Source organism: Manis pentadactyla, chromosome 4 (assembly GCF_030020395.1).
Source record: "Manis pentadactyla isolate mManPen7 chromosome 4, mManPen7.hap1, whole genome shotgun sequence".
NCBI lineage: Eukaryota > Metazoa > Chordata > Mammalia > Pholidota > Manidae > Manis > Manis pentadactyla.
Window position 1 is genome coordinate 131,060,466 of NC_080022.1, and position 27,141 is coordinate 131,087,606.

General features: G+C 41.0%; 1 protein-coding gene and 1 long non-coding RNA gene across 2 annotated transcripts in view; one reads left to right on the forward strand and one right to left on the reverse strand.

The window, feature by feature from the left end:
• LOC118933445 (myosin-1) lies at positions 1–26,591 on the forward strand. Its single transcript, XM_036927732.2, has 39 exons — positions 1–137; positions 1,616–1,863; positions 1,968–2,111; positions 2,232–2,388; positions 3,416–3,443; positions 4,218–4,326; positions 4,414–4,506; positions 4,643–4,706; positions 5,377–5,475; positions 5,567–5,670; positions 5,823–5,961; positions 6,173–6,291; positions 6,382–6,531; positions 8,353–8,523; positions 9,304–9,616; positions 9,698–9,774; positions 10,877–10,964; positions 11,047–11,164; positions 11,461–11,584; positions 11,673–11,809; positions 11,898–12,153; positions 14,231–14,473; positions 14,564–14,740; positions 15,581–15,726; positions 15,804–15,894; positions 15,980–16,369; positions 16,951–17,077; positions 18,597–18,715; positions 18,868–19,064; positions 21,534–21,717; positions 22,007–22,172; positions 22,268–22,392; positions 22,746–23,054; positions 23,142–23,345; positions 23,652–23,777; positions 23,864–24,034; positions 24,298–24,402; positions 24,525–24,620; positions 26,336–26,591. Exons 2-39 carry the CDS (start codon positions 1,660–1,662, stop codon positions 26,486–26,488), a joined length of 5,823 nt encoding a protein of 1,940 aa, XP_036783627.2. The 5' UTR covers positions 1–137; positions 1,616–1,659; the 3' UTR covers positions 26,489–26,591.
• Positions 8,353–27,141, reverse strand: part of LOC118933450 (uncharacterized) — a 31,912-nt gene continuing 13,123 nt past the window's right edge. Inside the window, exon 2 of the long non-coding RNA XR_005033119.2 lies at positions 8,353–8,558. This is a non-coding gene — a long non-coding RNA (uncharacterized LOC118933450). The remainder of the gene's footprint in view (positions 8,559–27,141) is intronic.

The following is a 27,141-nucleotide window of genomic DNA, read 5'->3' on the forward strand; positions in this document are numbered from 1 at the left end:
GATGTTTTAGTGTTCTCAAGTATTTCCTGGTTCTTAATGAAGAATTAAGCTATTATTGGGAATTGTTAGAAGTTAATCAGAAGAAATCTGCTCTTTTTTCTTACAGTTCAGACCCACTTCAAGGTTGCATCTCTAAGGTAAGATTCTGACTTTTTTCCTCATTCCTTGCAGGGTACAAAAAATCTTCTGCAGTGGTTTAGAGAGTGCTCAGGGGGTTATCAAATGAAAGCATTTCAATTTCATGGCTGATCATGCTTCCCTTGAAGAATGCTGAGGGGGACTTTAAAAACTTGTTCTCATTCATTTGTATCCTTTGTAATATATGAAAATGTTTTCTCAGAGGCTTTATATGTGTTTTATACACAGTTTTTCTCATTTTTCACTGCAGTTTGTCTTTAAATAATTGAATTATAACATGCAATACATTTCAGGGTCTTATTATTCATTTATAAAGAAAATGTAAATGTCCTATACTACAGAACCATATAATATGAAAAACCTTGAGATGCTGTCTGAATAGACTGAATGCTTACTTGGGAAAAGTAGCTTAAATCTGCATGTTGTTTCACAATCTGTAAAATGGAAACTTTGAAAAACATGATATGGAAAGCAATTGTGAGTGTTTTCATCAGGACAAACATTTTGTGTTCTCTGAATCACTGTAGTGTGAATGGGAAAATGTAGAAAAGTTTATCCAAGTGCTTTGAGTTTTCCTGGAAAAGATAAGATTATTATTATAAAATAGGTAACCTATGATCATTATGGACAGGTTTAATGAATGTCAGTTAAAGTGGCAAGAGACAGATCTTGAAAAAAGTTTTATGAAATATTAATGAGAATCTTAATAAATAAGGCAAGAAAACAAAGATAATAACATGGTATAATAAATGTTTGAGAAATACGAAATTGAAGCTGACTTCATCAAAATTATGATATAGGAATCAGAGAAATTGACATACAATAGAATATTTTTTAACAAAACAATCCAAAACAAAGCTCCTCACATTTCTGCTTTCCTATATCAGACAGTCTTTGTAAATACCAAATCTATAATGAAAAGATTTTCACCATGTAAGGAATAGTCCCTAGAATTTTAGCAACATTTTTCTATTGTTCTTTCAATTCCCAAAGCCAGCTTTGAGCTCTTCCTGGTATCCATCAGGTGTTGCAACAGGTGTGAAGGATGCCCCAAATGGAAACATAGTCCCTGCCTACAAGGTGCTTATAATCCAACTGGAAGATAAGAACTAAAAGCAAGAAAGGTGTAGAACACCCTGCCATCATCGTAGCTTTGTGTTCTGTATAAGCCTGTGATTGGCAGCGTATAAAGACTAATATACATAACAAATGAGACAGAGAAAGGGGCTACAATATCATACATCAGCTGGGCCAGGAACAACAGTGTCTTTCCAAATGCAAGATCAAATACTTATCACCACCGGCTCAGAACCAGAGACTTGACATTTCACCTCTAGCCTAGTCACGGAGGTGGTCATGTGCAATTCAATGCTGAGCGCTCACTGGGTCAGTGGAAAAATAATGTTTTGTTTCCTTAAAATGTGAATCTAATCATCCAGTTTCTGAATTTCAGTAATATCTTTTCTTCCTCTGCCAGGAAGGGTTTTCAACTAGGCTGCCATCAGTAAATAACCTGCAGCCATGAGTTCGGACCAGGAAATGGCCGTATTTGGGGAGGCTGCTCCGTACCTCCGAAAATCTGAAAAGGAGCGCATTGAGGCCCAGAACAGGCCCTTTGATGCCAAGACATCTGTCTTTGTGGTGGAGCCCAAGGAATCCTTCGTCAAAGGGACGGTCCAGAGCAGAGAATCAGGGAAAGTGACCGTCAAGACTGAAGCGGGGGCAGTGAGTGAAGTCCCAGGACCCGGCAACATTTGATTGATTCTTTTTTTTTTTTTTTTTGGTTTGGTCACTCAGTTGACATAACAGTCACCTTTACTGTTTACCAGACTCTGACGGTGAAGGATGACCAGGTGTTCCCCATGAACCCTCCCAAATATGACAAGATCGAGGACATGGCCATGATGACCCACCTGCATGAGCCCGCGGTGCTGTACAACCTCAAAGAGCGCTACGCAGCCTGGATGATCTACGTGAGTTCGTTCTCATGGCCTTTTTGTTCATGCAGGCAGTCAATATTTTTTGAAAGGTAGTGGATTGTGAAGGTCCCCATAAAGTAATCATATTCCTGTTTTTTTTTCTTTCTGGTGCAGACCTACTCAGGCCTGTTCTGCGTCACCGTCAACCCCTACAAGTGGCTGCCGGTGTACAACCCCGAGGTGGTGACGGCCTACCGAGGCAAGAAGCGCCAGGAGGCCCCACCCCACATCTTCTCCATCTCTGACAACGCCTATCAGTTCATGCTGACTGGTGAGGGCTCGACAGTTTTTCATGCAAATCATTTTACCACTTACAATCACAAAATGTTAGAGCTAAAAATTTAGAAATAATCTAATGCAACCCCCTGGTTAGACAAAAGAGGTGATTGAAGCACAGAGGGGTACTTGCTGTCTAAGCTGGAACTAAAACCCAGTTCTCCTGATTCCACCTCTGGGATTTTACCTGACCATCCTACTGCTCCATCCCTATTAATTTGTTTATAGTCTCCTTCTGGTAAATAATCACTTATTGTATATATTTAGGTAAGGAGAGGAGATTAACAACTGAATCGTATTGCCTGAAGAGAAATAAAAAATAAGTATTCAATCCTTTTGTGCCTAAGTTTCTTGTTGATTATACATTTGATACTTTAGAAGTATTGTTATCCCTTTACAGTCATCAGCAACCATCTCAGAGACGATATCCTCTCTTTGAATGAAAGTGATATTTGGAGGCTACATGCATATAAACAAGTTGTTTGTTTGCTTCCCTTAAAAGGATTTTGTTCTGACTGAGGAATCCTCCTCACCTGGTCTTTCTTTAGCTAGTGGCATCCTTTGGGGAAGGCTGATCAGAGCTAAGGCTCCAGTCTGTGGCCATGGGACAAAAAATTTTTTTTCTTTGTGAGGTCAGGTGAGGTCAGTTGATTCATTGAGAAACTAAATCAACCTTGGTTTGATTACCATTATTTTAACCTATTACACTACATTTCAAACCCTTAGCATATTATGCATTTTCCCGTTATATGCACTAACCAGCAGACAGTATGTCACTGAAATCTTCAGATGACAACTAAATAACGTATCTACCTTTGGAAAGTACTGCTTTTAATCCAGAAAAACACATTTTATGTTTCTCTTCCCCAACTTAATAATAATACCATAAATAACTTTACAATAAGCTACTGAAAAACTCCCTTGAAAATGACGCTTATACTCAATACCCTAAGTGTTTCCCTATAGAAAGTTCTGTTTGTTTAGCTAGCATACATGCTGATTGTCCACTGTTTTTCTTCTAGATCGGGAGAATCAGTCTATCTTAATCACGTATGTATTACTATTCTGAGACTTACTAGTATTGTATTCTCCCTGGGAAAATGACAAACCACACCAAGAAATTAGTTAACTCCCCCATATTAAAGCAATGGCATGATCAGGCTGGAACTAGATATTGCTTTCACTTTACTATAGGGTTTCAATGCACCAGAATATAAAATAACAATGTCCTAAATTATGTCATTTCCTACTTCAATCTTGGAGTTTCCACAGAACTTTCTTGAGAACAGGAGATGTAAAACCCCTTTTCTGCACAAGGTCAGAGCCCCGTACAGGGCAGTGAAAAACATTCTGAATGCTGAACAGTTTGGGAATGTCACCAGTGGCTTTATTTTAATGTCTACTTGAAGAATGTCTGTTCCTTCAAAGACCTACCTTGGGCCATGTCTTTATTCTAAGGAAGCTGAGGAACACATGCATTGCTTTGTAGAAGTTTTATTTTGTTTTGTTTTTTTGTTACTTGTTTCATTTACTACAAAGTTGTTGAGTGGGCTGCTCTTTGGACCCCTCAAGCCCAGGCCTCAGCACCTAGAAGAGAGTCTGGCACATTTTAAACACTTAAGAAATATGTGCTACGTGAATAATGAATGAATTTCTCTACTTCTTGCCAGTGCAAAGCAACAGAATATGAGCAATACCAAGAGAAAGATCTAGGAGACTCTGACAAAGACATAGAAAGATAAATGCCTAAGGCAGTAAATGCTGATTGTAGAAATAATTTCATTTGTCACAAACCTTAACTTATGTCTGGTCACTGTTTGGCAGCGGAGAATCTGGTGCAGGGAAGACTGTGAACACCAAGCGTGTCATCCAGTACTTTGCAACAATTGCAGTTACTGGAGAGAAGAAGAAGGAGGAATCTGGCAAAATGCAGGTGGGTCTAATCTCCAAGGTCAGAATCTGGGCTCTCAGGTAAGAAGTTCCTGAGCCCCACATGTGAGGACTGCTCTTGCTCTTGCAGGGGACGCTTGAAGATCAAATCATCAGTGCCAACCCCCTGCTGGAGGCCTTTGGCAATGCCAAGACTGTGAGGAACGACAACTCCTCCCGCTTTGTAAGTCTCTTGGTCACAGGAGGGTTTTCTTAGCCTTTAAGCACCAGAAAAAGCATGTCTGAATTATTATTTCAATCTCATCATTTCTGTGTACTTCAAGTTTTGCATATACCATCATCTTTTTTTCACTTGCAAGGGTAAATTCATCAGGATCCACTTCGGTACCACAGGGAAACTGGCTTCTGCTGATATTGAAACATGTGAGTAACAGGACCTTCCAAACAGAGTCCAAGAATGACAAATGATGGTTTGGAGGAACACTTTGAAGCTCCTGCCGAGCCCAGAGCCTGTGAAACACTAGTGGATGCCAAACATGCCCATGGTTAATGCCAGTCTTATCCATAGCCCACAGTGTGCTTTATCCACTTCAGTCATGAATTAGTGATTCTGTAGGAACTGCCAGGAGCCGCTGGGCTTGTCTGAAGTATTCCAGCCTCAGAATGAATTTCCAATTTTTCTAAGAAAAAACTAACACTAGGAGTAAATGAGCTACCTACAGATTGAGTATCTGTGATTTCTTCCTAGTCTGAGGCTTGATAAATAAATGTTGCCCTTAGTAGCCCCTCTATTATGCAGTGAGAAGAGACCCTGGGGAGGGAGGGGTTTCAAAATCAATTATATTCCCAATGTCAAGGATCTTCAGTGTAAGAAATATATATGTCTTGGGGCAGGCATGCTTAAGTTTCTTTCTAGAGGTGGTGAAAGCAACTGGAATGGTGTTTGTGGAGATGTAGTATGGGGTACCTCATGGGGACATTCAGCTGAAACCTCAAGGGGCCAGTGAGATTTCGCTAATGACCCCAAGTTCCAAAATCACTGCAGGAACTTGATAATGTTTCTGCCTAATTCAATGTCTACTTTCCACTGCAGATCTCCTGGAGAAGTCTAGAGTTACTTTCCAGCTAAAGGCAGAAAGAAGCTACCATATTTTTTATCAGATCATGTCTAACAAGAAGCCAGACCTAATTGGTAAGAAAGAGCTTGCATTTAAAAGACAGAAGTTAATCATTATATTAACATCTTCTAATATAAAACATATACCCTGAATTCTATTTCCCAGAAATGCTTCTGATTACCACCAACCCATATGACTATGCCTTTGTCAGTCAAGGGGAGATCACAGTCCCCAGCATTGATGACCAAGAAGAGTTGATGGCCACAGATGTAAGTTACACATGTAGTTTCTTTAAAAAATCCATTATATGTGGGAATGACAGTAACAACTTACCGCAGGTGTGGTTAAGGTATAGCATAAATTCTCCTAAATAAGTTAGTGTCTTCTGACCTAACTTTTGCCCTCTCATTCCTCCTGATAGAGTGCCATTGAAATCCTGGGCTTCACTCCTGAGGAGAGAGTTTCCATCTACAAGCTCACAGGGGCCGTGATGCATTACGGGAACATGAAATTCAAACAAAAGCAGCGTGAGGAGCAGGCTGAGCCAGATGGCACGGAAGGTACCATATGAACTTCCATCTGGTTTTAATAAGAGAATATAGGCCAAAAATCCCATTCCACACTCATGTCTCCTTTATAGCTGAGCTTCTGATGAAAATGTGCAAGTTTACCTCCCACACAGTCTTTCCAAAAAGTGATTCATTACTCTGCCCCTGTGAATTGTGGAACTCTCAGTAGGTCATGCTGGGTACCTGAATTGTGTTTCTGCAGTTGCTGACAAGGCGGCCTATCTCCAGAATCTGAACTCTGCTGACCTGCTCAAAGCCCTCTGCTACCCCAGGGTCAAGGTCGGCAATGAGTATGTCACCAAAGGCCAGACTGTGCAGCAGGTGAGTGCATGACCTCAGTGAATCACACACATACCAGGCCTTTGCGGCCTGTCTTTAATAACACCAACAATCATTACTCTAACCCTGAAGGTGTACAACGCAGTGGGCGCTCTGGCCAAAGCTGTCTACGAGAAGATGTTCCTGTGGATGGTCACCCGCATCAACCAGCAGCTGGACACCAAGCAGCCCAGGCAGTACTTCATCGGGGTCTTGGACATCGCTGGCTTCGAGATCTTTGATGTGAGTTAATATTAGATAAGGTCCATGAAAAAGAGCTGCATTACAAGCTAAATTAACACGTGAAGAAGCCAAAAGTCCATGAAAGGGCATGAACTTGGGAAGAGACAGATCTGGACTCAAACTCCACCTGTCAGTTCTTGCCTGTGTGACCTTGCATAATGGGAAAAGGGTATCCGACCAGTCACTGGGCAAACTGAACTAAGCCTGTATGTATGCAAAGCACCTAGCACTCCAGATAACACACTCACTTCTGAGACCTTTCTGCCAGTTACAAGATTTCTGAATGCCCTAAGCACCACCCTCAAGTGTGTAGATGGCATTTGGTAAATGATAAAGAAGGTGGTGAGGGTAGCACTGGCAGCCAAGATGCCAGTGGGAAAGACAGTAACAAATTCAAGGAAAGATTTTAAGATTCCTATCTGCCCTGCAATATCCAGGTGTAAGAAGGGAAATGGCATTATAAGGAAACTCAAATTCATTTGCCTAAGCAAGAATACCTCCCAGGTGGTTTAGGAAACAAGGTCACCAAAGTCGCCTACCTGACAGCAGAATCAGTGTCTGATCCACACGCTGCATTTCTGCACCTTTTTCTGAGTGACTGATAGATGCTGGAGGTAATTTTCTGTGTTTTAGAGACAAGAGCATTTCCAGGAATTCCCAAGCCCACATGAGAAGAGACTTATAATCTAGCACCATGCAAGAACAGGAAACGCAATCCACCATTTCTCAAATTAGAAAACCAAAGACAGTGTCAATTTACAACCTCTTAGCATATTTTTAGTAACAGCTTTATTAAGACATAATTCACATACCATACATTCACCTATTTAAAGTACTTAATGCAATAGTTTTTAGTACATTTACAGACATGTGCAACCACCGCAATAGATTTTAGACTTTCATCACCCCAATAAGAAGCCCCATCTCCATTAAGCTGTCATTCCCCCTCCCCCCTCACTCCCAGTCCCTGGCAGCCACTAGTCTGATTTCTGTCTCTATGCATATACCTGGACATCTCATATACATGGAGCTATACAATATACAGTCTTTGAATGACTGGCTTCTTCACTTAGCTCATCCATGTTGTAGAACTTCTTTGACTTCTGTGTATGGTAAAGCTGCTCTGACACAAGAGCATTCCCAGTGTGTGTTTTCATCTAGGTGTCCTGAATAGTGAAGCAAAGCGGTTCTCCTCAAGTTCAGGAATAGCTAAAACACTGGCTCTGCTGTCAGAGCCAAACCTCGCTGCTCACATGCTTGCATGCTCCTCTTGCACTGGGTATTTAATCTCTCTAGCTGTTTTCTCATCCATAAAGTGGGCAAATAGTACCACCATACAAGGTGGCTGTGAGGATTAAACTCAGTAACTTATGCAAAGCACTTAGCACAGTGTCTAGCATATGGTAAATGTTCAGCAAATGTTACCTGTTGAATTTTTACCACCATTATTAATAACAACATACAGACCCCAATGGCTCAGATATACACTTAGCTAGTTATATAATATAATCATAAAGAGATAAATTACTAAGAAACCTCTGATCAACAAATATAGATACTGTCAAAACCAAACAACTGTTTTATTGCACAGGAAAACATCACTCAGAAACTGTTTACCCCTGTTGAAGAGAGACTTCCAACAGTGTGCTGACACTTCCCGGCTGGCGGCCACAGAAAAGAAAGGAGAAAGGGCCTGGTAGAGGCAGGATAAAACCACACCATCCTAACAGGGCACTTAGGCTAACCAACCAAGAAGGGGCCCTTTCAAAGAGAAGCTTTTATTATAAGATGAATGTTAATTTGTATTTTCTACTTATTTAGTTCAACAGCCTGGAGCAGCTGTGCATCAACTTCACCAACGAGAAACTGCAACAGTTTTTCAACCACCACATGTTCGTGCTGGAGCAGGAGGAGTACAAGAAGGAAGGCATCGAGTGGGAGTTCATCGACTTTGGGATGGACCTGGCTGCCTGCATCGAGCTCATCGAGAAGGTTCGCTTGCGTTGTTCATACCACAGATTATAATGCTGAATAGTATTTAAATGAAAATCATAAAATCTTGATATATACTATGGTACAAGGTTTCTAATTTTAAACAAAATCAGGAAAAGTCCTTCTTTTGCCAAGTTTGAGGCAAGTGTTCTGTTAAAAGGGCACTGGATATTCTCTGTAGATAGCAGAAGTATATATTTCCCCACAATTTGCAATGCAGAGTCTTATACTTAAAGCCATTATTCCTTAAGAGAAAGCACTGATGAGAATTATTTTTTATGTACTATTTCTTTGTCATCGTTAGATTCACTATTACTGGCAATTAAAATATGGATTTCAGGTACTTTACAGCACAAGCTGTCAAACTTCAGTTGTGCCAAAGAGTCACCACAAGTATTTCATAAAATTGCAGATTTCCCTAATCTCACCTTAGATAGAGCCTTGGTATCTGCATTTTTTTCCCCAAGTGATTCTGACTAGTTTGCAAATCACATTTGGCAAAATATTGCCCAAAAGCCTTTAGGGCAAAGACACAAACTCCACAAGAGCACACCTTTCATTTATCACACTGTCCATCATATCCCAAAGCCTGACACAACACCTGGATCTTGATAGGCACCTGATAAATATTTGCTAAATTATCAACTCTGACCAAAGAAGTAAGTTTTCATTAACTATGGGAATTGAAGGATGAATCGACTCAAATAGGATCATAATGTTACATATATTTCTACAGGCAGACAAAATTCAAATGGCATTTCTTTCTTTCCATTCTTTCAGCCTATGGGCATCTTCTCCATCCTGGAAGAGGAGTGCATGTTCCCCAAGGCCACGGACACCTCCTTCAAGAACAAGCTGTATGAGCAGCACCTTGGAAAGTCCAACAACTTCCAGAAGCCCAAGGTGGTCAAGGGCAGGGCCGAGGCCCACTTCTCGCTGATCCACTATGCGGGCACCGTGGACTACAACATCGCCGGCTGGCTGGACAAGAACAAGGACCCCCTGAACGAGACAGTGGTCGGGCTGTACCAGAAGTCTGCAATGAAGACTCTGGCTTACCTCTTCTCTGGGGCAGCAGCAGCTGCTGAAGCAGGTAATTTTCAACAGAATTAATCTTTTATTTAATATATAAAACATAAACTCTGATTGTTTATGCTTTCTCTGCCCCCTGTAGAAGCCGGTGGTGGTGGTGGAAAGAAAGGTGGTAAGAAGAAGGGCTCTTCTTTCCAGACAGTGTCTGCTCTCTTCAGGGTACAAACTTCATTTTCTCTGTCTAATTAGATTCAGGAAATTAAGCTGGACTTTATTTATGGGGAAGAGGAAGTAAGTAAGCTTGCAAGTATTCTAGAACTGGGTGTGACTCAAGGAGACAGGTCAGCTGGTAGTGGTATAACTGAGTCTTAAAGGGTAGTAGTTTGGGTAGTTTGGAAAGGATGTCTCAGTGTATAGGAGATTCAGACACCAGGAGAAATGAGAGTGAATTGCAGATGTCGGTATCAGATGGTAAAATTCTACTCTGGGGCTGGAAAATGAGGTCATTTGATACCTAAGAGGTTCTGTTGGGATAGGACCAGTAAAACATGAGACCTGCATGAACCGAGGAAGCTTCCAAATGATGTAGGTACTCAGGTGTATATTGCCATAGAACTGAAATGAGTAGATTTTGAAAGTGGAAGATGAAGAACAGTGGTGGGAACTGGAGCCTGAGTTCTAAGGAGGAAATAGGAAACCAGAAGTGATACAAAGTTTTCTTTAAAGAAATTTACTTTTCTTTTGACAATTCCATCTGTAATATCTGATGTTCTAGTTATTCTGAAAAACTAGGACTTCCATAAGTTGGAAAACCTCTTACACTTGGTAACATGGCTGTCAGTTTTCTGCCAGTTTCCAGAAGGAGGCATTAAAAGACCACTTCTATAGAACACACAGTTTTGTAACTATGATAAGGAATAAGCATGTGATAGAGAAGCAGATACAAATGAAAGCCAGGTAAAGAAAGAAATGGGAGATTTGGAAGAAGACACTGAATTATTTGTAAAACCAGACCACATAACTAGGCAAAAGAGTAGGAGTGTGTTTGGAATGTCATGCTAAATTCACAACACATGCTAGGAAATCCAGTGGCAGTGAATAACCTCTTCCATAGCTAGACAAAAATACGTTTTCAATGCATAAAATAGGAAATAGAAGGACATGTTGGGAAGTGGAAATTCCAGAGATAACTGTCCAAATTCAAATCTGGATACTATTCATTAGAATCGAACCAATGTCATAGATTGTGAGGATTATGTCCATAAATATGAATGGATGACAACAGCACATTTGTAAACCAAATATTCAATATATTCCACAGGAGAATTTGAATAAGCTGATGACCAACTTAAGGAGCACCCACCCCCACTTTGTGAGGTGCATCATCCCCAATGAGACCAAAACTCCTGGTAAGACACTTCTGATACCCAGACGGGCTCCAGTGTGTTTGCTAAAGGCCATAAAAGAAGGCACGTGTGTTCTTCCTGTTAGGGGCCATGGAACACGAGCTCGTCCTGCACCAGCTGCGGTGTAACGGCGTGCTGGAGGGCATCCGCATCTGCAGGAAGGGCTTCCCCAGCAGGATCCTCTATGCAGACTTCAAACAGAGGTCAGGCTTTCTCAGTGTGAATTATTTCAAGAGGTTCTTGCTATTTACTTTAATTTTTCACTTAAAGAATCCTTTATCCCTTTTATTAAAACTAAGTAGAAGAGAAATGTAACAGACTCTGCACTGACATACCAAAAGTTTGACACCCTTTGAATATAAAGAGAATAGATATTGAGGTAGATGTGATTGCTTGTGTATGTTTGTTAGACTACCCGAGAGCTTTGTGGCTTCTGTGGTAGGGGGAAGGTTTCTTGTTGGCGACACGCCTCTATTATTTATTTGTTTGGCTTAAACAGATACAAGGTATTAAACGCGAGTGCTATCCCCGAAGGACAATTCATTGATAGCAAGAAGGCTTCTGAGAAGCTCCTTGGGTCCATCGATATTGACCACACCCAGTATAAATTCGGTCACACCAAGGTAATAGTCTCTAAAGCCCACCCGATGCTATTCCTGTCCCCTCAAAGCTTTTGCAGAGTTTCTGAGCAGCAGTTCTGCCCCCATACAGGTCTTTTTCAAAGCTGGTCTTCTGGGGCTCCTAGAGGAGATGCGAGATGACAAGCTGGCCCAGCTGATCACGCGAACCCAGGCCAGGTGCAGAGGGTTCCTGGCAAGAGTGGAGTACCAGAAGATGGTGGAGAGAAGGTATTATTATAGATACTTTACTGAATCCCATGAGCCTAGGCCTTTTAATTCTGCCTCCTGGCTTTGAACACTTCTGTTTCTATCACAGGGAGTCCATCTTCTGCATCCAGTACAATGTCCGTGCCTTCATGAATGTGAAGCACTGGCCTTGGATGAAGCTGTATTTCAAGATCAAGCCCCTCCTCAAGAGTGCAGAGACAGAGAAGGAGATGGCCAACATGAAGGAAGAATTTGAGAAGACCAAAGAAAGCCTTGCAAAATCGGAGGCCAAAAGAAAAGAGCTAGAAGAAAAAATGGTGGCTCTGATGCAAGAGAAAAATGACCTGCAGCTCCAGGTTCAGTCAGTGAGTATCAGGCCCATTTCTTGCACCTGATGCTAAAATCACAGTTCAGTACTTGCTAGGGAGACGTCTAGAGTCCACCTTACTGAGGGAATGATTATCAACCTTTCCTCATTCACAGCTCCTTAGAAGTTCTATAAAACTTCATATACAATATTACTAAATAGCACTGGGGTAGGACTCCTTGTTGTTGGAGGGAAAAACAAAAGCATTTTTATTTTCCCCCTGCTGTTTTTCCTAGCAGAATGCTGGCAAGAAATAAGGTGATCTTTGCTCTCTAAAAGTCTCCCTTCTGTAAATGCAAGTAAGAGCAGTGAAGAAAGAACAATATTGACAGGGAAGGAAAGAGACTTTATGATAAAAATATATCAGCTTGGAATCAATATCCTGAAGTTTTACATCTATGGCCTTTTGGTAACTTCTAACTCTATTTTTAGAATCTCTAATATCTGAAAGGACAGGACCATTGCGAGGATAATGGTAATGCTTTTTAAAGGTAGTGTTGATTTTTACACAGGCATGAGAAATAGGGTTGATATTCTTGTTCTGATGTCCCAGGAAATATCAGAGGGTTGGGGAGAAATATTTGATCAAATGACACTGTCTAACCTACTTTTGTGACCCAAATGACAAGAGAATTTCAGCTGCTGCTACTAAAATCAACAGAAACATAGGAGATTACCGTCTACTTCTCTGAATTCAGAAGGGAATCTGCATTGGTCCCCTTGAGCATATAGGTCTTGGTCATGCAACTAGAAAATTTAAAGACAGATGCATTGTGATTTTCCTTGTAGTTGATATAGAACATCATTTTCCAAACTGAAGAGAAGTACATCACATCTTCAAAAATGAAGGGATAATCATAGAGGGTGTCAGAGTTTGATCCACTCCTGCTCCTCTCCTTTGAATATGCTATGACTCCCTTTTAGTGTTTGTCTATCAACTGTCCATTTAATAAATATTTAATGAAGGTTCAAGCACTAGGAATATGACTCAGAGCAAGAGACACAGTCCCTGCCATCACAGTTTATATTCCAACTCTCATTTCGTTTCCTGAGAAACATACCAGCTGCTTGTCTACACACTACCTTTCAACACTTCAGCTCCCCATAGTTTTTCCACGTGCTCCCCTTAATTCCCAGCTACTCTGTCACTGCAGGACTTATCTTCCCTGTAAGTCACCTTTCTGATATTACTCTGCTCTCCTAGCAACTTGCAAGACACCCAACCATTGTGTTTGTTTTTCATATACTAAACTTTTCCAGAAATAATATTAAATAAAAAAACTGATCTGAAGTTATATACCAACCCATTAAATATAGGTTATTGTATAGGAATGGAAGAATTTTCCTCAACCCTCTTAGAGTCCCCTGGCCTGGGTCTGAAAATTAAACTGACAAAGACAGATTAACGGGAGAAAAGCACACACATTTTATTCAATTTTTTCATGGACATGGGAGCCTTGACAAAAGAATAAAGAACCAAAGAAGCGACTTATATCTGTTAGACAAAGAAACATTACATTTGTGATGAATTAACAGGACAATGGGGTTGGAATAAGAGTAGTAAATGATAAAGAAGTAACCAGGAAGATAAGGGTGAGTTTAACAAGTTTGTTTATACAGTCTTCTTGGCCCTAAATTCCCCATCTCTGGTGATATGAAAGTCTTCTATCCTCCTAGTACACAGAGGGTACCATTCACTCAGGAGTTTTATGTCCTGTTTCAGAGAAAAAGGGGAAGGGGAGAAGGTCAGGATGGGCTTCCCACATCTGCCATTTTTCAAACTTCTCAGCTTAAGATATTCGTTTTGCTAGGGTGCCATACTCTGGGATAGTGTTTCCTGAACCCCAAATATAATTGTATCATCATTTCACCAAGAACCATGACATAAATTCCTCCTTTTAAAATCCTTCATTGCCACAATAGGAGCCCAATAAATATCTCCTAAATGATGGAAAGCTAAGAAAATTTAACAAAAAGCTTTAAAATATAATTTATTTGTTTGATTTCAAGATATTAATAAAATCTGAAAGTGTCCAGAGGATTAAAATCTAAAACAATCTATTGTCCCTTCTCAGGAAGCGGATAGCTTGGCGGATGCAGAGGAAAGATGTGACCAGCTGATCAAAACCAAAATCCAGCTGGAGGCTAAAATCAAAGAGGCAGTTGAGAGGGCTGAGGATGAGGAGGAGATCAACGCCGAGCTGACGGCCAAGAAGCGGAAGCTGGAGGACGAATGTTCGGAGCTCAAGAAGGACATAGATGACCTTGAGCTGACACTGGCCAAGGTTGAGAAAGAAAAACATGCTACAGAAAATAAGGTATGAATCACACCCTGCACTACCACGGGGAGGTTCTGCCATCCAATAAGCTGCTTGGTGGCAGAGATACTCTCTTCCTTAACCTTCTAGGTGAAAAACCTCACAGAAGAGATGGCGGGCCTGGACGAAACCATAGCTAAGCTGACCAAGGAGAAGAAAGCCCTCCAAGAGGCCCACCAGCAGACCCTGGATGACCTGCAGGCAGAAGAGGACAAGGTCAACACCCTGACCAAAGCTAAGATCAAGCTAGAGCAGCAAGTGGATGATGTAAGCTGAACATCTTGTCAAAAATAATTTTTTATTTTGTAGCCAGCCAAGCAAGCATAGGTTTGCAGTCTTAGGATGTAATGAGCACCTTTCACGTGCTCCCAATGAACATGTAGTATAGGGCCTCATCCCCGCTACAAGGACTGAGGTGGACACCCAAGAAGTCAAAAACATCCATAAAGTCAGCTGTGAGTAACCAACAATACAGGTAAAAAGAATTAGGGGAAGAGTAGTTTAGTGTGTTCACCAAGAAAAGCTGTCCGACCAAAATGGGTTTGGGCTGGGCCTGAAACACCAGGGGCTGTGGGAAGCTATAGCAGAGAGGAGGTGCTCTAAGCGGGGAGTGTGGCAAGAGCCAAGAGGTACTCATCATCCGTAAAAGTTTTTCCTACAGGAACACGTGGGATTCTGAATACGGAATGTGGAGGATAAATTTGGCTTTAAACATGATCTGATAGTGAACAGAGAACTCACTGTAAATGTCTCAGTAAGGGAGAAGCTGACAAAGGTCATGGTTGGGAAATCTTGCTATGGTGTCCATCCAGGGTGGTGAGGTGGTCACAGTGGATTCCAGTGGGGACATATAGGTATATAGGTGGCATGATATCTCCCTACTAGTTTACTTTAATAATATGGTGATGAGGTACACTTCACCTTTTCAATGATGATGAATGCTTAGACTAGGTAAATAGTAATGAGAACAGAACAGATAGGGCAAACTTGCCTAATTCATAGAAAAATCAGCATAATTTGCTTATATGAGTTAAACGTTTACAAATTCAAGCTGGGACAAAAGGTGGTAACATTCCAAGAACTGTATTCATGGATAATTAATTTTAGCTTGAAGGATCTTTGGAACAAGAAAAGAAAATACGAATGGATCTAGAGAGAGCAAAGAGGAAACTGGAGGGAGACCTAAAATTGGCTCAAGAATCCACAATGGATATAGAAAATGACAAACAGCAACTTGATGAGAAACTTAAAAAGTAAGACATAAGACCAAAGTTTCTTGGGGAAACTGCATTAATATTTCTGCGACTGACATAAAGTGCTTTTCTAAAAGGAAAGAGTTTGAAATGAACAATCTGCAAAGCAAGATTGAAGATGAACAGGCCCTTGCAATGCAGCTACAGAAGAAGATCAAAGAGTTACAGGCAAGTCATAACCTCTACCTTTTCTGGGCTTTACAGATATCAAAACTGCCATGAATTCACACTAACATTGATACGTCTCTCCCAGGCCCGCATCGAAGAGCTGGAGGAGGAGATCGAGGCGGAGCGGGCCTCCCGGGCCAAAGCAGAGAAGCAGCGCTCTGACCTCTCCCGGGAACTGGAGGAGATCAGCGAGCGGCTGGAAGAAGCCGGAGGGGCGACCACGGCCCAGATTGAGATGAACAAGAAGCGGGAGGCCGAGTTCCAGAAAATGCGCAGGGACCTGGAGGAGGCCACCCTGCAGCATGAAGCCACGGCGGCCACGCTGAGGAAGAAGCACGCGGACAGCGTGGCCGAGCTCGGGGAGCAGATTGACAACCTGCAGAGGGTCAAGCAGAAGCTGGAGAAGGAGAAGAGCGAGATGAAGATGGAGATCGACGACCTGGCCAGCAACATGGAGACTGTCGCCAAAGCCAAGGTACAACCACGGCTTAAGTCTTAAAGAGGTTTCTGCAAGAAAGGCGTGAGTGAGTTTTCCCAGAATAATTAGTAACTGGCAGGAGACTAGGCAGTGGGGTGGGGTTGGGGGTAGCTTGGGTGCTTGTTCTTTAGGTGAAAACAGCCACATAGCCAGACCCAAAGAATATGCATAGTGAAAATTAGGCTCCTTCAAATAAACATAACTCAACTGTACATTTTGAGATTTTTAAAAATACCTTACCTTGATTAGGCTTTTTGTTTTTCCCTCAGGCACAAATTAATCGCTTTTCAAAAAAACCTCATGGGCTAAATCAAGCATCATTATACTCATATCACAGTTAAGCCATTTGAGTGAAGACATAAATTAAAAAAATAATTTAGTGGCAGCGTGTTCAGACTATGTATCCCATTACTCTCTCCATCACAATCTAAGGCCTCTGTCGTTTTAGTTTGTTTATAAAGATAGTTTAGTCTCAAAATAAATGAGTACCCCAGCTACTGTGGAATGCTTGGACTACTGAAAATGTCTATGATTTAAATATTTCTTCATGTGCCTTCTACCACTTTTTTTGAATGCAGGGAAACCTTGAAAAGATGTGCCGCACTCTAGAAGATCAATTAAGTGAACTGAAGACCAAGGAAGAAGAGCAGCAGCGGCTGATCAATGACCTGTCAGCCCAGAGGGCACGGCTGCAGACAGAAGCAGGTGGGCCACAGGCTAGCCCTGACCTTGAATGACAAGTTTGTCTTGGATGCTCAATTTGCCACAAAGCTCTGCATTGACTTACTGGAGATCACGTATTACCTCCCTGGGAGGCATCCACTCATATAAGCACATTCCTGGCCGCTGACTGGCATGGACATTTCTTTTTGTTGTTTTTAATAAAGAGATTCAGGACCTTTTGTTTTTTAACATCTTAAAGCAGATTTGACTTAAATCAAAAAGTTACCAAGTTAAAAGTGTCCCTTTCCCAGTATTTACTTTCACTTTTCAAAATGCTTGCACAAGTTATTCATTAAGTTTTCATTCTCATATAGTCTGTATTATTACCCCCATTTTAAAGACGAGATTATGGTAGTGCTGAAATGACTACCCCACGAGTGCTGACTACAGTTTCCTTCCTGAAGTCTTGCCAATTGCTAGCAGCTCACCAGTTAAGCAGGGAAATATCCAGTAGGACAGTCCAGGCCAGGAGCATCCAGGTGAGGTCCATAGTCTGCATTTGCTCCTCCCCTATTAACTCATCCAACTTTCTACCAAAGTTCTACCTCCCTAAGTGAGAGATAACAAGATAGAAATTGTTTTATGGGTCATTTGGACTATTAAAGGAATAAGCAGTTCAAAGTGTTTGGAGAACCACTTTAGTGTTTCATATTCATTCAAATAGTTCTTTCTAGAACAAAGATCTAAGATTTTTATTATTGATATACAGTGGTTCAGTTCACTTCATTAGGCTGTATTCTCAAAGAATCAATATGCTCCTTGAGTCTCTCTTCATCAGTGCTGTTGCTCCTAGTTGTGTGGGGAAAAGAAAGTTGTGCTTCTTATTAAAGACTAAATAGATGAGATTTCCAGTTAAGCAGTTCAGAAATGATGCTGAAAGGTTTCCTGCTTTAAATATAACATACTGTATTTTCTGAATTATGGTACTTAAAGATTTGGAGACAAATTTAAACGCCATTTAGTTTAGGAACTGATTAGCTGTCCATAAACCAACTCATTCTGAGGATGGAAGGATACATGACCATCCATTAATATAAAAATGCTTCCAGGGTTTTCTTTTGAGCATCACTTCCACTTACAGAGGGAATTGCTCAAAGTCTTCTCTTTCCAACAGAATAAATCATTTCAATCAATTTTGAATGGCAGGTACACTAGTACAACACTACTGCCCTAGACAAAAAGCCCTGGAATGTTTTGCTGGTTTGATCTATTTTTCTTCTCATGTACTTCTTCATCAATTTCTATTGTGATCAAATAATCATAAATATCTCCCAAAATATTCTGTATTGCTCTTAAGCACATAATCTGCCTGAAAGTTCTCCATGCCTCTCATTGTTATGCAGATTTGCTCATCACATAGGTTGCAGTGGATGTTGTGGTTTGTTATGATCTGTGCTCCCCATCCTATTTCAGACTCAGCTCCCTTTCCCTGATCCAGTGTTTAATTTAGAGCTTTAATTTCCAAAGTAAGGTGGAGTTTTCTGGATCTTGGTCTTTGTAGGTGAATATTCACGACAGCTAGATGAAAAGGATGCACTGGTGTCTCAGCTCTCCAGGGGCAAACAAGCATTCACCCAGCAGATAGAGGAACTGAAAAGGCAGCTTGAAGAGGAGATCAAGGTAAGCCCTATATATATATTGTTGCTCTCATTTTGTTTTTGAGGTTGTTTTTGCTTATTTCCATAGCTTTTCATTTGGTGGTGTACAGGAGCTTAAGGATTAAATATCACCTTCAAAATATAAAATTAAGTCACCAATCTCTATGTTCTCAGGCCAAGAGTGCTCTGGCACACGCCCTGCAGTCAGCCCGCCATGACTGTGACCTGCTGCGGGAACAGTACGAGGAGGAGCAGGAAGGCAAAGCTGAGCTGCAGAGGGCAATGTCCAAGGCTAACAGCGAGGTGGCCCAGTGGAGGACCAAGTATGAGACGGATGCCATCCAGCGCACAGAGGAGCTGGAGGAGGCCAAGTATGTTCTAGATTTAGTTAAAATGGAAATATCTCTGTTGCCAATCAAAGTGCATGTGCTATAAGCCTATATGGGCAAATGTCCATTGTTCCCAAAATAAACAAAACTCTAGGGAGAAAACATGTGTGGACATAAGCCTAAGCAAGAAAAATTAATATTCTAGGTTGTCTAGGGAAAGAAATCATGCTAGAGAGTATAAAGACAAAGGCAAGAAGAAGTTGAATGATTAGTTTTGAAAACGGGAGCTTTTGACATCACTCTATGTATACAGGTGTAGAGAGAATAATTTGTTAATCATACTCTTTTGTGTCTCTCCTCCCCCTTATTCACTAATGGCAAAATTGAGGCATGATAGTTATGTAAGAGAAAAACAATCAGGCTGTAGAGCATAGCTCTTCCTCTTGAGATGTGGCTATGTGAGGGAAAACTTAGCTATACATAGGGGGAAAAAAGAAATATATTCTTAAAGACTAAAAAGCAAACATAAAATTCTCTAATAAGAAATAAAAAACACTCTTTTATAAAGGATTAAATATTCAATGCAATCAAAAGTCCAAGACTGAACTGTAAGACAAAGTGGGCAAGAAGGGACCTACTTATTTAACAGAAAGTTTAAGGAAAGATTTAGTCATTTATTCTGTGAATAGTGTACAGCCATATAGTTGGAATTATAACATTTTGGTGGATGCCCTAGAAGAGATTCAGAGTGGCGCTCTCAAAGAAAATTATATTGGTTTGGGAAACCTACTTTTTATTAAATGACTGATGAAAAGAAGAAAAAAGTAAGAGACACAATTAGCCAAAACCAAGTGTATTTCATTGGGATTCAACTCATCCAACATTTGAATATTTGACATGTGGCAGCCTACAAGAATACAAAGATTAGCAAGATACAGACTCTTCCATCTGGAGATCAAAATCCAGTGGAATCACAAATCATCAGGGAAATGAAAATCAAAATTACAATGAGCTATCACCTCACGTCAGTCAGAATGGCCACTATCTAAAAGACAAGAAATAACAAGTGTTGGGAGAATGTAGAGAAAAGAGAACACTGCTACACTGTTGGTGAGAATGTAAATTGATGTAGCCACAGTAGAAAGCAGTATGGAGGTTCCTCAAAACACTAAAAATAGAAATACTATACCACCCAATAACTCCACTTCTAGGAATTTACCCAAAGAGAACAAAATCTCTGATTCAAAAGATATATGCACCCATATGTTTATCACTGTGTTATTTACAATAGCCAAGATATGGAAACAACCAAAGTGTCCATCAATAGATGGATGGATAAAGAAGATGTGGTACATATACACAGTGAAATGTTATTCAGCCATAAAAAAGAAAGAGATCCTGCCAGATGTTACAATGTGGATGGACCTAGAGGGTATTATGCTAAGTGAAATAAGCCAGAGAAAGACAAATACCATTAATTTCACTTATATTTGGAATCTAAAAGCAAAACAGAACAAATTGAACAAACAGCAGTAGATTCATAGACACTGAGAAGTGACTGGTGGTTACCATGTGGTAGGGGTTGGGGTGGGTGGGAGAGTGAAGGGAATAAAAAGGCACAAAATTTCAATCACAATGTAAGTTGGTCACAGGGATGGAAGTGCAGCGTGGGGGATACAGTCAGTGGTTCCATCTATGTTGACAAATAGTAACTGCACTAGTTGGGGGTGAGGATTTAATAATGGGTGCAACTGATGAATCACTGTGTTGTATACTTGAAACCAATGTAATATTGTATATCAACTATAATTCAATATAAAAAGGAGGGGAAAAAAAGAGAACATCATGCTGAGTAAAAACATCCAGTCACAAAAGACCACATGTATGATTTCATTTATGTCAAATTTCCAGAATAGCAAGTAATTAGAAACAAAGTAGATGAGTGGCAGAGAGGGGCTGGGGCCTAGGCATGTGTAGCAGGAATGGGAAGTGAATGTTATTGTGTAAAAAGTTTCTTTTTGGAAGCTGCAAATGTTCTAAAATCAGATTGTGCTGATGGCTCAATAACTCTGACTATTCTAAAAAACAGTGATCTGTCTACTTTGAAAGGGTGAATTATGTGGTATGTGAAATACATTTCAATAAAAATGTAAATACATTTTTTAAAACTCCAGGGGAGACAAGATGTAAATAGCAGTATCAAGGTATATATTAAAAGTCTGTAAAAGATGAATATATCAATTACCTTGAAGGGTAAAACATTAGCTTGGGCTGATCATGATGTCCTTAAAACCAGCCTTTAAAGTATGGTGACACTGAAATTTGGGTTGTTTTCAGTATTTGCTTGGTAGGAGAGCAGGAATGAGTTAATACATAACTGTATCTACAAAATAAACTTGAAAAGCAAAGTATCAGGAATCTGACTATAGAAATCCCTCTCTGGTACCCGCTTTGAAACACTCAGTTCTGCTAGTGGTCATTCACTTCTTTTGTCCTTATTTCACTTTCTAGAAAGAAGCTGGCCCAGCGTCTGCAGGATGCCGAGGAACATGTGGAAGCCGTGAACGCCAAATGTGCTTCCCTCGAGAAGACGAAGCAGAGGCTCCAGAATGAGGTGGAGGACCTCATGATTGATGTGGAGAGAACAAATGCGGCCTGTGCAGCCCTGGACAAGAAGCAAAGGAACTTTGACAAGGTAATTTCTGCACCAGTTTGTGGCTCAGCATTCAACATGTGATCATGTGATTGAAGATAGCCTGCCACTGTCAGTGTGCCTTACTGCAACCATCTGAGGGCTGTTCTCAGTAGCTCCTGCTCCATGGCGGGTGGAAAAAGAAGCAGCGGAGACTCCTGTGGTTCCTACTCTGGTCACTCATAATTATTTTTCAGTCCCAGATCATCTCAACTCTGAGAGTTTCCAGAATAAATGGTCCATCCCATCAAACATTCTCCACTAAATGTCTTGACTATTCCTTGCCCCTCAGGTCCTTTCAGAATGGAAACAGAAGTATGAAGAAACTCATGCTGAACTTGAGGCCTCCCAGAAGGAATCTCGCTCCCTTAGCACAGAGCTGTTCAAGATTAAGAATGCTTATGAGGAATCCTTAGACCAACTTGAGACCCTGAAGCGGGAAAATAAGAATTTGCAACGTGAGTACATTTTACCTTTTCATTAACGAAAGATTTGGAAGAATGTTTTCCCTCACTGATCAAATTTTTATTTTCATATTTTTGTTGACCAACAGAGGAGATATCTGATCTCACTGAGCAGATTGCAGAAGGAGGGAAACGTATTCATGAACTAGAAAAAATAAAGAAGCAAGTTGAGCAAGAAAAGTGTGAACTCCAGGCTGCTTTAGAGGAGGCAGAGGTAGACATTTTATTGTACACTCTAAAACAATTCCAAGAACAGTTACGGTGTACTGCATGCAAGAACTGATGAATCAAGAGAAAAATGTAATTTTGACTCTGTGTACTAAGTATGAATTGACCATGTATACAACTGACACAACTATATGTCAGGAACTGTGCAAGACACTGAGAAAACAAAGATGAGTAAATTAAGGATATAAAGTATGTAAAACAAACAACACCTTGTAGAAATTTCTATACCAATGGCACAAAAATATGTTATGACATCACAAAGGTAGGAAGATAATTCTTACTTCTATAATATTATACACTTGCATATCCTGCTAACATCACCCCTTGCTGTCCATTAAGGCATCACTTGAACATGAAGAGGGAAAGATCCTGCGCATCCAGCTGGAGCTGAACCAAGTCAAGTCTGAAATTGATAGAAAAATTGCTGAAAAGGATGAGGAGATTGACCAGCTGAAGAGAAACCACATTAGAGTCGTGGAGACGATGCAGAGCACCCTGGATGCTGAGATCAGGAGCAGGAATGATGCCATCAGGATCAAGAAGAAGATGGAGGGAGACCTCAATGAAATGGAAATCCAGCTGAACCATGCCAACCGCATGGCTGCCGAGGCCCTGAGGAACTACAGGAACACGCAAGGCATCCTCAAGGTAAATGGGCGCAAGAGATGGTCCCAGGATGGCTGGAGTGACTGCAGCCCCGAGGACAAGGTGTCTCAATGATCATTCATTCCACAGGACACCCAGCTGCACCTGGATGACGCCCTCCGGGGCCAGGAGGACCTCAAGGAGCAGCTGGCCATGGTGGAGCGCAGAGCCAACCTGCTGCAGGCCGAGATTGAGGAGCTGCGGGCCACTCTGGAGCAGACGGAGAGGAGCAGGAAAATCGCAGAACAGGAGCTCCTGGACGCCAGTGAGCGCGTCCAGCTCCTCCACACCCAGGTGAGTCAAACAGAATAGTGAAAAACACAAAGGAATGAAAGTGAAATTCTTGCTCATATCTTAGCACTATCTAAAAAGGTATCCCATGGAGAATAAAGTTTACATCTAACAATTTTTAGATTAACAATATTTTTGTTTATTTGAGCTGTGACATCCAGAGTTGATTATCTTTTAAAAATATTGTCAATTCTGATAACCTATGAAACAAGGAGGGATATTAGGTTAACTTAATTAACAAGTTTGTGAGTTCATTAGAACATTGGACATCCATGTACTTAATATTTCTAAATTTGATATTTTAACCAGAACACCAGCCTGATCAACACCAAGAAGAAGCTGGAGACAGACATCTCTCAAATCCAGGGAGAGATGGAGGACATCGTCCAGGAAGCCCGCAACGCAGAAGAGAAGGCCAAGAAGGCCATCACTGATGTGAGCAGAGGGCGACGCCATGGTCAGCGGGGATCTCGGCGTGCTATCGCAGCTCCCTCAACTGGCTTTGTTTCACTGCTGCTTAGGCGGCCATGATGGCCGAGGAGCTGAAGAAGGAGCAGGACACCAGCGCCCACCTGGAGCGGATGAAGAAGAACCTGGAGCAGACGGTGAAGGACCTGCAGCTCCGTCTGGACGAGGCTGAGCAGCTGGCCCTGAAGGGCGGGAAGAAGCAGATCCAGAAACTGGAGGCCAGGGTGGGTGTTCTGATCAACATATGTCCCATTTTACTCCAATCCAATGCATGGTTTTGAACACCTAGCACTGCCAGATGATGTGGGGAATACAGAGATGAATGAGAGATGATTCCTTGCTGCCCAATAGCTTTTACAGGGACAATTGGGGATCAAAACTATAGATAAAGCAGAGTAAAAGAAGTATTATGGGTCATTTGATGAAACAGAAATCCACTGAGTGAATGAATCATAGCAAATGTCTTTAAATGCCCATCTTCTTGCAGGTACGTGAACTTGAAGGAGAAGTGGAAAGTGAACAGAAGCGCAATGTTGAAACTGTCAAGAGTCTACGTAAACATGAGAGAAGAGTAAAGGAACTCACTTACCAGGTAAGAAAAATGGCCTGTCTAGGTTTGCACCCTAGTCTGCAAGGGATCAAAAACCAAATGTACAACAATACGTGACGGTATTTGTACTTTTAAGAAATTCACTCTTTATGTTATTATTTCAGACTGAGGAAGACCGTAAGAATGTGCTCAGGCTCCAGGATCTGGTGGATAAACTGCAAGCAAAGGTGAAATCTTACAAGAGACAAGCCGAGGAAGCGGTAAGTTCAGAACCCCTTGGGGTGACTGGACAGCCTCCAGTCTCAGACATGTCCAGGCCAATTTTGTTAAAGGGGTGAAAGAAAACAAGGGTAAAATGAAGAAGGATCAAAGGAAAATAGCCAGTCATGTCCAGAAGAATGAAAAAAAACAACCACTTGATGAGCCAGAGGAAAGTGTTCTAGGGAAGGGGAACAGCCTTGCAAACTTTTGAGTGGAAGAGAGTCTGGTTCAAGACCCAGAAAGAACAAGAGAGAGAGCAGTATGGATGGGGCTGGAGAGTGAGGCAGGAGGCAGATCACAGGATCATCCAGGCCAGGATAAGAAATCTGGATTGTCTTCTACGTGCAATGGCACTGGGGCCTCCTAGGACACTGGGGAGCCATAGGAGGGCTTTCAGTTGGTTCAGTCATGCCCTGATTTCTACTTCTTAAAAAGAGTATTTTGGCTACTATGTGGATAATGGATGGTTAGGTAACACAGGCATGCTCAGGGAGACATTTGGGGGCTTTTAGGGTGATCCTGTGGCTTGGATCAGGGCAGTAGTGGAGCAGATGGAAAGATGTGGAGAGAGTCAAGATATATTCTGGAGGCAGAAACCACAAGATGTGCCAACAGGTCGCACTTGAGAGGTGAGAGAAAGGAAATCAAGGGTAGCTCATCAAGTTCGTGGATGGTGTAACAAGTACTAAGGAGAATTAAGGAAAGACCAGATGTACAGGGCAAGAAGGAAACAGGAATTCTGTTTTGGAAATGTTGTGTGAAATGCCATTATATACATAAGTGAGCATGTGAAGTAAGCAGTTAAATATTAATTCATATCACTGGATTTTTCAGCCTCCACCTCATTTCCCCAATCTGTGATTAATCTGAAATAATTATCAAATAATATGGATTTCCTAAATATGGAAATATGGATAGACATACTTACATATCACCTATTAGTTCCTTTGTTCATTTACAGCTTTTACATTTCTCCTGACCTCTAAAGTCTGAGGGAGAGAGGGAATTAACCTCTCTCTAGATCCTACTTACCTCATTTGTACCAGGAAGTCCTGAGGTTTTTTTCAAACTCTATTGTATAGTGATTCTAAATTTTATCAGTGTTCTAAATCGAATGCCATATTTTGGACAGTTCTTAATGAGACTTTAAAAAAGAACTATAACCAGACACTAAACCAGAATTGTCCTCCTCAAGTCACTGTTACATATTCAAACATAATCAGAGACCACTAAGACTATTCTAGGAAACAATCAACTTCTCAGTTAATTTCTAAACTGCATTAAGTGGCCATAATTTATACTCAAGTGGCAATAACTCATATCCAAGTCTATTAATTTGGTATAATACAGACCGCATACCTGCATTTTTTAAAGATCTGGTTCCATTCTCAGGATTCTGAAAAAAACAAGTTGGACACTGGCATACATAATAGTAGTTTCAAGATGTTTGGACTTTTTAGAACTTTTAGAAGTTTTCCTTTTAGAACATCTTGAAGACAAATGTCATGGGTCCCTCCTTGTTATCCATGAGTTCAAGAAGCAAGAGAGGAGTTAATACCAAAAAAAATTATTCAAGAGTATTTCTCCAGGTTCTTAAAAAAGGTTTACTAGAGTGAATCATTTTTAAGTAAAAAGAAATTCAAGACCCATTGACTTCAGAAGCTAGAAATTCTGAACTTTTCTCCCTTCTAAATGCATTCTCCTTCATTCTCAGGAGGAACAATCCAATGTCAACCTCTCCAGGTTCCGCAAGCTCCAGCACGAGCTGGAGGAGGCCGAGGAGCGGGCTGACATTGCCGAATCCCAGGTCAACAAGCTGCGGGTGAAGAGCCGGGAGGTTCACACGAAAATCATAAGTGAAGAATGATTCCAGCCAGTTGCTAAGTGACCAAAGAAATGCACAAAATGTGAATATCTTTGTCACTCTGTTTTGTACTTAATGATTTTTGCAGATAAAAAATTTATCTGCAGGGAACGTGTGAGTCTCTTTTTTTCCCCCATGGTCCATTAGGTTTTTATGCACCAAGAAAAGAAACAAACAAACATTTTGCTTTTATCTTATGGAGAAGGGTTTAGCCACCAAGAATAAAACCTGACAGGAGCAGCCAGGCCCATCGCAGGTAGTAAACGCCCTAAACCATGCCTGTCTCTGTGGGAAGCAGGTGACTGCCAGGGGCAGATCCCAGGCATACAGAACATAAGACTATTCGGTAAACCAAACTTGGCAAAGCATCAGTTAGTTATCAGAAAAGCAGATTTCTGTTAATTGAGCCACTGATTTTCTTCATAAAAGAGTAAGAAATCCTTGGTCCCAAGACTAAGTAAAAATAAAGACACTAATTACCTGCAGAGAATAAAAGAAAATGTAAAAAAAATTGGATTAGACACCCAAAGATATTCAAACTGCAAACTCTCCATTATAACTCCATGAACTATTAAATTGAGATTAGGATCCCTAGAGAAGGAAATACGTTCCATAGATTTTTCTGGTGCTTTCTAAATGTAAGAGATTTTTAGTTT